The following is a 9,037-nucleotide window of genomic DNA, read 5'->3' on the forward strand; positions in this document are numbered from 1 at the left end:
ACAATTAAGGTCAGATGGAGGCCAATTAACTTGGTGTGTAACCTGGAAGGTGATTAGTTATCTGAGGATGTTTATAATGGTTACTCTAAAGGGACTGATCACTTCTCCAATTCTGCTTTTCTAATTTTTCATTTTTTATTGATTTTAAGACATTTGAAAAAAAAAGATTCACTTGAATGTTTTAATGTATTATCATTTCAGGCTGTAAAACAAAAAGAGTGACTATACAAAAGGGTATCATGACTTTCTATAGGCACTGTAGGTTCCCGGTCTGTTATTTTTTCCATAATAAGTGCGAATAGGCCTATGCTGAATCAAACCTGAAGGCAGGGCCTTATGCGACCGGGGTACATCCATCCTTTCGGGGTAAAACGTAACGTTATGGTGGAAGTGGCCCAGGCAGAGATGATACCAGGACTCTGCGGTGGTGAGCTCTCTCCAGCAGATGGCAGTAATGCAACACTGGCTGTCGATACACACAGACACAAGGAAGAAGTGGAAGAAGCTAACGTTACCACCAGAGTCCGGCAAAACAACAGACGGATACTTGTTTTCGAGCAAAAGACGCATTTTAAAGGTTTGCATTTTTTTAAATTATTATTTCAGCCAAATAGCTTAACGGCAGTCTCGCGATGAGCCGGTTGCCAAGGGGAAGCTACAGTTGCTAGCGGTGTTTAGCTAACTGCGCAGGGTAGTAAACAGTGAAACACACCGTCGGGGATACGGACAACTGATAATGTTGCTAAACACACACTACAATTGTGTTACCTGCAGCAGCGCAGTTGTGTAAATGAGTTAAAAGTTAATGTGTATGCCGTTAGCTAGAGTCGACAGATGCGCGTGTAAACAACAACAATGCTTAACAGCTTTAACGTTAGCTGCACCAAGAAGTTAAAAAATAAACACTTCAGACTCTCATCTTATCATATATAGTTTGCATTGACGTGTTTTATTCACTACCATACTTGCTGCAGTGTCGGGGAAAGCTAAATAAGCATGTCTCACAGTAGCGTAAACAGACGTGCTGTGCAGGAGGGACAGGCCCACCTTTTTAATTATTATTTATTTTATTTATTTTTCAATTTAGAAATCTTTATTTCAGATTAAGAACAAGCAGACAATCGGCAAAAATAGATATGCATACAAATTAGACTAGTGTGCAAATAATAAATAAAAAATATAGCTAAACAATATATAAATATATAAATTAAGTATGTATTTTTTTTTTTTAAAAAGTCGCAATAGGTCAAACAGGGGCCACAGAAAACAATTACTCAAAATAGAGTGACACTGAAAGGACCTTCAATTCTATATGACATGACTTTTATGATATTGTCAGCTGATATTGTGTTTTGGTGTATTGAGCCTTTTTTATGTCAAAACACAATCTTGTGTGTGTGTGTGTGTGTGTGTGTGTGTGTGTGTGTGTGTGTGTGTGTGTGTGTGTGTGTGTGTGTGTGTGTGTGTGTGTGTGTGTGTGTGTGTGTGTGTGTGTGTGTGTGTGTGTGTGTGTGTGTGTAAGCTTTTCTCTAAATGATGTTGACAAAATTTCAATACAATGATGTTTAGTAACGTACAATACTAGCACAACAAGGGGCAGGCTTAAAACTTAATATACAGTGTGTTCAACACAAGCAATTTCATTCAGTCAAACAAAAGATTTCATTTGCCACATGAAATCATACAAGGTCCATTTGCAGTTAAATGTAATCCCATCAGCTCCTTCAGCTTGAGCCTGATTTATCATAGAGTAGATTGTTGCCATTCAGATCTGCACACAGTAAAAAAGCATTTAAAGTAGCAGCTTTAGCAAAAACAGAATATTTTAAGTAGGGGAGTATTTACAGCAGGGTTATTGTTTTGCCTTGCATAACCGAAAACTGGTGTTTCAGATTTGATTAGTTAGCTTAGACAGATCAGGGAGATACTAACCAATCGGGACAAAGTTACTTGAAGGTAATGCATTTAAGTACACTTAATAGCAATTAAATCTGTGAAATGTCCTCCACAACAAACAGAGTTGAATTATTATTTCCTGCCATCAAAACCTAAAATGTAGTCTTAAAGGTATTGCATTGTAAATAATGTTAAGGTTACAAGTTGACTGTGTCTCTTTTGATATGTCAAAGCCCTGTTTTGATCTCTTTAATCTCTTTTTTTCCCAGAAGAGACGAACATGAGCAGTTTTAGTAGACCCGACAGACACAGGACACCCTCATTCACCAGGGCAACACACCTTGGAGCATCGAAGTCTGACCTGGAGAGAGATTCAGGCTTCTCAGGTTTGATTCAATTACATTACTCAATAATTGTAAACCTTTTTAAGTGTTTGTCCCTATGTATAATTTATTTATTTTGACACATCAGCATTGCCAGTGTGGTAGATGTTGTGAACTGGGTGTACCTGTATATAATTAGAATTAAATTTCATTTCCATGATTGTAAAAAATGATTATAAGGAGGTCAACCCTAATCAAGTGTAGGGATCTAGGTCACATGTTCTACGTCGGCTGTCCTATATTGGTTAAATTTTTCTTATGCCTTTTATTTACATGATGAAGGCTGACCTGGATTTAGTTTAGCCCTCCTCATCATGTCAATGGTATCCTTTTCCAGACGCTCTGGAGAGGCTTATCTACATCTGCCACTGTTTTCATAGTACTAACAATCTGCCCCAGATGCTTTTAAATATGACAAGACCCATATGCTTGTCTCCCCCTCCTCAGATGCCAGCTCAGAGTACCTCAGTACAGTCGATCTGACTGACTCTGAAGATGCAGGAAGGCATGCGTCCATAGTCAGCCAGGACCCATCTGGTCCACAGGTGGCTGTGATGGGAGGCTCATATGCTGGACTGTCTCCAATGATCATCATGAATAATTTTGTCCTAAAGCAGGTAAAATACAGCATTGTGTGTCTGCCTTTGCTCAGCACCAAACCATGGCTTAATTGTCAATTCAGGTTGAAATTACCCTCAGAAGACAGTGCAAATGTAAAGCCTGGTACATTGTTTTGATGGATAATACTTACTTACCTACTGGATTGCACTGTTTTGAATGTTTTTACACTTTTATATGCTCCTTGTATTGTAAGAACTGTGTATGTATTATACTATAGATTATAGCATGATAGTCATAGTTGTTTTCTTTTCTCTCTAGCCATCCTCAATGGCTCCAGCTGAAAAACAGTGGAGCTTTCCTTCACCCTTGGAAGTAATGCCTCAGTCACAGGTGGTTCTTCTTCAACCCATGGTATCAAATGGTAGTAGCAGTTCTCCAAAGATAGGTTCTGAAAATATCCAACAATCAAAAAGCTACATGCCCATCTTAAAGTCATATCCCAGAATTGCCCCACACCCAGTGGACACGCCCACTAAAAGGCTGGGATCCTCCAAGGTGAGGGTGAGTTCAACATCAGGATATCACCAGCGACAGAGGAGGCACCACCACGGACACAGGCACTACAGCTCCCCCAGCCCGCAACCAGCGCTGCAGACTACAATCAAACCCTTCTCCAACTTCGAAGCAGCAAACAACCTTTCACAGGGGGCTGAGTGTCAGGAGCAACTCAGTGACAAGTCCCTCTCCCAACTGGAAGGGGCCAGCTCTCTGATCCCCTACATGGATGAATTCAGGACAGATATGGACAGCAACAGGATGGATGACGACCAGGACGATGCACTCTCAACGGAAACTAACAAACTGAAACGTTTCAGCAATACTTACAACATTCTCGACAAATCTGGCTTGCTGGGGATCACCATGCGCACAAAGCAGCTAATCAAGGAAAATAAGCACACCCAAGGCCAGCTGCAGCAGCTTCAGGAGCAGACAGCTCTGCTGCTGGAGGCTCTGAGCAGTGGAGACCCGCAGCTCTGGACTAAACTGCAGCTCTCTCTTCAGCGCACAGAAAAGGAGCAATATGGAGCAAAAGCTCAGCGAGTCCTGGCGTGATTTATCAATGGACATGACCAGCGGTTTTCAATCAGGGGGTCACAAGATGATTTATTGAATGTGAAAACAAATATATCAAATCTATACAAAACAAGCTGTTTTGTGTGAAATAGTCGTTACAGCATCTAGCAGTATAACTAAACTAATAATAAGTTAACTAAACCGTATATTTTCACACTTATCAGGACAGTACAAATCATCTTAGCATTCAGAACTGTTGGTCTAATATGAAGCTGAAGCACACATTAATATAAAGTGGGTGTTAAGAAGCATGCTTACATTGCAAACCCTTGCCTATAATGAATGTTCTTGCCTCTGCTGTTTCAAAATAACAAGTATCACTTGCAATAGGGCTATGGCTTTGATATGTTGAACTCCTTATTCAATAAAACACATGCAGATACACAGGTGAGGGCACGTGGGGTTAATTCCTTGTACATGCCCTGAATGTGATTGCTGTAGAGAAATTATAAGCATCAGTTTCAAACACAGTGTGGATACATCTAGTCTGTATTTCAGTTTCCTCTTTACTGAGATCTTGATTCAACAGGACAACGTTTTGTCCATATTTTCATTGTGGCTACTTTGTTTTTAAATTGGATGGTAAATGACATGAAAGAGCGGATGCCTCCATTGTGAGGAAGTGTATATACTAACAGCTTGTATTCACAAACAGCCGGACAGCTCGCAGAGTTCAGAGGGCTGACAAAACCATAATAATGTTGTTTTTTTGTAATTTTATTACTTCTTGTCAGTATTATTTATTTGTAATAATGTTTCTGACCATGACTAAAGCTGTGTGAATATTAATATAAAAGAAACAAGCACATTATAACGAGTTTGCCACTTCACTGGTAAAGCAAGCTCCTTTTTTTCAAAAGGTATCTTTGAAGAACTACGTAGTTGTTTGCGGAAGCTTAAACTGTAGCAAGTGAAGTGCTGTAGCCATATATTTTTCTCTGGACTTTGCATAGGTTTCTGCCATGTTCGTTTACTGCTGCTTAAGCTTCGCGTTATGTATTCATTCAAACTTCAAGGCAAAGAAATGAAAACTAAATAGTATCCTATTACAGACTCTTGCACTTTAGTTATTAGATTGACAACTTTTTTAGACAAATGTAACAACTTCTTATCCTTAAATGAGCATTCTGTCTTGATAAAACAATGTGAATATAAATGTTTAAATAGGTGCCTGTGCCTTTCTGAATATGTTCATGTTTGCGCTGCATATCAATGCTTGAGCAGATTAGATTGTGAGCTTCATGTGGAAGAAAGTTAAATGTACCTAAAGGTGTCCAAAGAATTACCTTTCTTCTCAAACAAAACCAATAACTGCATGGCTGGATGGCCCATCCAGGGTAAGAAGGTATAGCTTGAAGACAAATTAGGTCATAAATGGTTCAATTTTAAATGTTAAGTCAAGGTCAACTGTTGTGTTATTTGGTTAAGCAACAATACACTACTTTTGCAATATTTGAGTAGTCATAAAATGAAAAATAATCAAATTACCCCTGGTTTTAAAGGGGCAAAAGGAGGGGTACAAAAATGATTTAAACACAACTATTCAGAGATGGATTTTTTTTCCTGTTCTTGTGAAAAGTGCTTTCTGTGTCGTTTATATAGCAAATGTCACTTTGACTAATAATGAACTGTCATAAAACTGTTTGAAGACCATTTCCTCTCAGTCATTTATTTCACTTTCCTACATCAGAATGTGTGTTTAAAAAAACAACAAAAAAAGAACGGCTGTGATTTGATACTTTTATTTGGTATAACAGGAATAGACAAAATAGCTCTAAAAAGTATATTTATTGAAATCCAAAACATCTTTAACATGATGTTGAATATGCCAGTAGCTTTAGTAGCAGCATAACAGTAAAAAGTCCTGACTATTATACAGAGGGCCCCATCGTTAGCAGTGTAGTGAATACCTCATCTTTGGGGTCATCTAAGACGTGTGTTTATGGCACATTGTGAATAATACCCTGGATAATAATATGGTAATCATCTTCACATTCCCCCCCACCCATTCTCATAAAGAAGTGTATCATTGTACTGTCTGAGTCACGATCATTTGAGTAGAAATCAGTGTGACAGTTTATTGTCAGAACAATGGTGTCAAGCCCGGCAGTTTACGCTGTAGTCACATACTGTAGTTTCCTTGTCGGCTAGCCCTTAACGTCGAAGTTAATTATTTCTCTGAAAACTACCGTAAGTTTCCTGAATGTCACATTGTATCATCCTACAAGGAAGCATGGAAGAACAACACACTTGGTAATCTCAGAGCACCGTGTGGCGCAGGCGTTCAAATCAATAGCTTGATATAAAAATGCAAAGCTGTGAATGCATGCACTTATGCAAAAGCCATCTTTATCTCTAGATGTGAGCGTGTAGTAGTGCATGTAAAACTTCTAGATGTCCCAAATGACCAACTTATAGTGTTAATATTGCCTTGTCAAGCTACTTACGTAAGGATACACTTACACTATGTACTTATTCAAAAGTTTCACATTGATATATATGGCTCCTGTCCTTAAAGGAATGTGTGCTAACAGCTAACTATTTCATGGACTACTTTAAAGGCCATAAAGCATCCATTTAGTATTTCAAATCAATCACCACATGGATCCCAAGAAAGCATTTTTCTACAACTTGGGTGACCTATCGGGAGCTATTGATATGACCCATGGTTATAACTCAGTCTTGCTTATGTGCATCTGTGTCTTCAGAGCACGTCTCCGCTGTCTGCACAGGCAGGATAAGGCCGAGGATCCAACGGGTACCAAACACATCCTTAAGGTTGGTTTTCCAAGGGCTGCGGTTCTCCATGAGCTGCCCCCTCTGCATCTGACACCAGGTCTGTCCCCGGGCCACCAGCAGCACCTGCTGGCAACAGAAGCCGGCACAGACCAGGCCAATGCCCAGCCACACGTAGAGCATCAGCACCAGGAACAACTGCAGGCCTGAGATCGTTCCTGTGGGGAAGAATTAAGAAAAATGAAGGTGTCAGAAAGTCGACGTGTGTTTTGAATTATCAGCTTTAATTGTTTAAACGGAATTGTTGAAGGGGATATGTTATGCTGATTTTCAGTTCATGCTTGCATTTTGGGTTAAATCTTTATATGCTTTAATGTAAAAAAAAAAACACATTATGTTTTCTGACATTGTCGGTCTGAATAAACCTGTATTGACGCTGTGTCTGAGACGCTCCGTTTAAGGGCCTGTTTCTTTAAACCCCCGTCCTGAAAAAATCCAGTCTGCTCTGATTGGTCAGTGCTTCCGGGTCTTTCACTGCTGTGCTCTCCGCATCTTTGCTCCGTTATTTTAGTCTACCTATACTACCTATATTCTACCTATATATAGTATAGTTGTGACATCACGACCATACAGAAGTCTCTGTTTCTGAATACGGGCTGTGTGCATTTCTCTGTGGATTGATCATTTTAATACTTTCACAGTATAAAAAATAGAAATCTCACTTTTTACAACATGGTATCTTTAAACTCACCTGTGAAGAAGTAACCAGTGGAGAGGGGGAGTAGAGTCAGGAAGGTCAGTGGGTTCTCAAAGGAGATGGAGTACTCCACTGTTAGAAAGGCCACACCTAGAACCAAGGAGTACAAACAAGTGCACGATGTGTAGATGCAGAACATGATGAAGTAGCGCATGTTTCTGTTGCCGATGCAGTTGCCAGTGAAGAAGCAGTGGTGATCCCTCTTGAGGATAACTTTCTTGCACAGTTTGCAGAAGTGGCGACCGTTCAGGAGGTAGTGTGCGTCCACTTTGTCCGAGCAGTGTGCAGAACACACCGGAACCACAGTCTCGTTGGCGCTTTCAGCAGGATATTTAATAGTCATTATGTAATTTCCCAGCGCGTTGAACATCAAGAAAAGGAAAACAACTGTGTGAAGAGTTGTAGATCCCCTCAGTGATGTATCAGGGTTTGGGAAGATTGTTGGGATGAAGAAGCAGAAGTGCAAAATGAAAGTGACTACTGTAGCCACGAAGAAGTAGGCAGGTGCTACAGCATTGAGAAGCCTCAGTTTTAACATCCTGGTGAACATATCTGTGTGAGAGAGAAGACACAATAAGCACAATGTTATATACACAGAGGAGCGATTATTCAGCAGTCATTTTAAAGGTTCACCATGAAAGATGATAAGAAGTTCCAGATCGAGGTAAAAAAAAACATGCTTCACAGACTAATTAACTTCAAATGAGAGCTTTTGACCTTTTGCTATTTGACCACCATCAAAAACTATTGAATACTTTTTAGAACATATAATAACATTGCCCAATACCAAAATATTTCAAAATGATATGTATATCATAGTATACTATGTACTTTTCCTTCTTTTTCTGAACAGTTCTGATGGAGATAAGCAGATAAAAGTATATTGGTGAAAGTAACAGACTCCCTATTAGGCCTGATAGATCATAAAAAAATGTATGATCTGGCTGCTCATGTAATAAAGAGAATGTTAGTCTGCTGCTTAGAAAAACTAATTTCTCTGGAAAGGGTCTAGGGACTCTAAGGGGCCACTGAGAATACTAAGAATATCTCAGCCTTCTCTCGGTGATCTCCAAACCTACAGCACTGACAGATGTGTAAATCACAGAGAATCACAGAACAAAAAGAAGGGAGGAAGGAGCTCCCACATACTAAACCTGAAACTGTCTCTTTGCGCTCATATAGGCCTGTGAAAAAAAGCTCTACTGTGGGCCGACCAATGCCCTAGATGACAGAAAGCATGCACAGCACCAATCAGGGACTTTCGCAGTTTCCTCTCCTCCGCGCTTTCTTTCGGAAACAGATGTACCAATGATGGCGTCTATCATTTAATTTCCATGACGACGTAATTAAAACGTCCTCACGGTGTCCAGGCTGCCTACCTGCAGATGTCAGGGAGCGGGGGAGCTGTCCTTTCAGCACCGCGGAGCCTCGGCTCAGAGCTCGGCACGCTCATTCAAACGCACAGAGGTGTTGTTGAGACGCGTCCTTTTTTCATTAGTGGGGGGTCTGCTCCTTTGTCTACTGCCGCCTGTTGGTCTGGATGCGTGTTTTTTCCGTCTTTAGTTTCCCT

At 40.1% G+C, this 9,037-nt stretch overlaps 2 protein-coding genes across 3 annotated transcripts; one reads left to right on the forward strand and one right to left on the reverse strand.

Moving 5' to 3' along the window:
• Positions 1-476: 476 nt before the first annotated feature.
• Positions 477-5,519, forward strand: cipca (CLOCK-interacting pacemaker a). 2 transcript variants are annotated; one of them, XM_083924375.1, is made up of 4 exons: positions 477-577; positions 2,166-2,282; positions 2,727-2,896; positions 3,159-5,519. In XM_083924375.1, the coding sequence occupies exons 2-4, from the start codon at positions 2,177-2,179 to the stop codon at positions 3,951-3,953; spliced, it is 1,071 nt and encodes a 356-aa protein (XP_083780501.1). In that variant the 5' UTR covers positions 477-577; positions 2,166-2,176; the 3' UTR covers positions 3,954-5,519. The 2 variants fall into 2 exon arrangements, with proteins under 2 accessions (XP_083780501.1, XP_083780500.1); XM_083924374.1 differs by having other exon boundaries at positions 2,169-2,282.
• A 1,131-nt stretch (positions 5,520-6,650) lies between these two features.
• zdhhc22 (zDHHC palmitoyltransferase 22) lies at positions 6,651-8,920 on the reverse strand (the record flags this gene model as incomplete). Its single annotated transcript, XM_083923650.1, is given in 4 exon segments — positions 6,651-6,928; positions 7,462-8,019; positions 8,847-8,868; positions 8,870-8,920. Coding segments are annotated over 4 exon segments (909 nt in total).
• Between the last annotated feature and the right edge of the window lie 117 nt (positions 8,921-9,037).

Source organism: Echiichthys vipera (assembly GCF_963691815.1).
Source record: "Echiichthys vipera genome assembly, chromosome: 12".
NCBI lineage: Eukaryota > Metazoa > Chordata > Actinopteri > Perciformes > Trachinidae > Echiichthys > Echiichthys vipera.

What these genes read in the sequence shown, in the direction of transcription:
- cipca (XM_083924375.1), top strand. Translation starts at nt 2,177, where the DNA reads ATGAGCAGTTTTAGTAGACCCGACAGACACAGGACACCCTCATTCACC. An exon ending in GAGAGATTCAGGCTTCTCAG is followed by an intron (nt 2,283 to 2,726) that starts GTTTGATTCAAT and finishes CCCCCTCCTCAG; the next exon opens with ATGCCAGCTCAGAGTACCTC. An exon ending in ATAATTTTGTCCTAAAGCAG is followed by an intron (nt 2,897 to 3,158) that starts GTAAAATACAGC and finishes TTTTCTCTCTAG; the next exon opens with CCATCCTCAATGGCTCCAGC.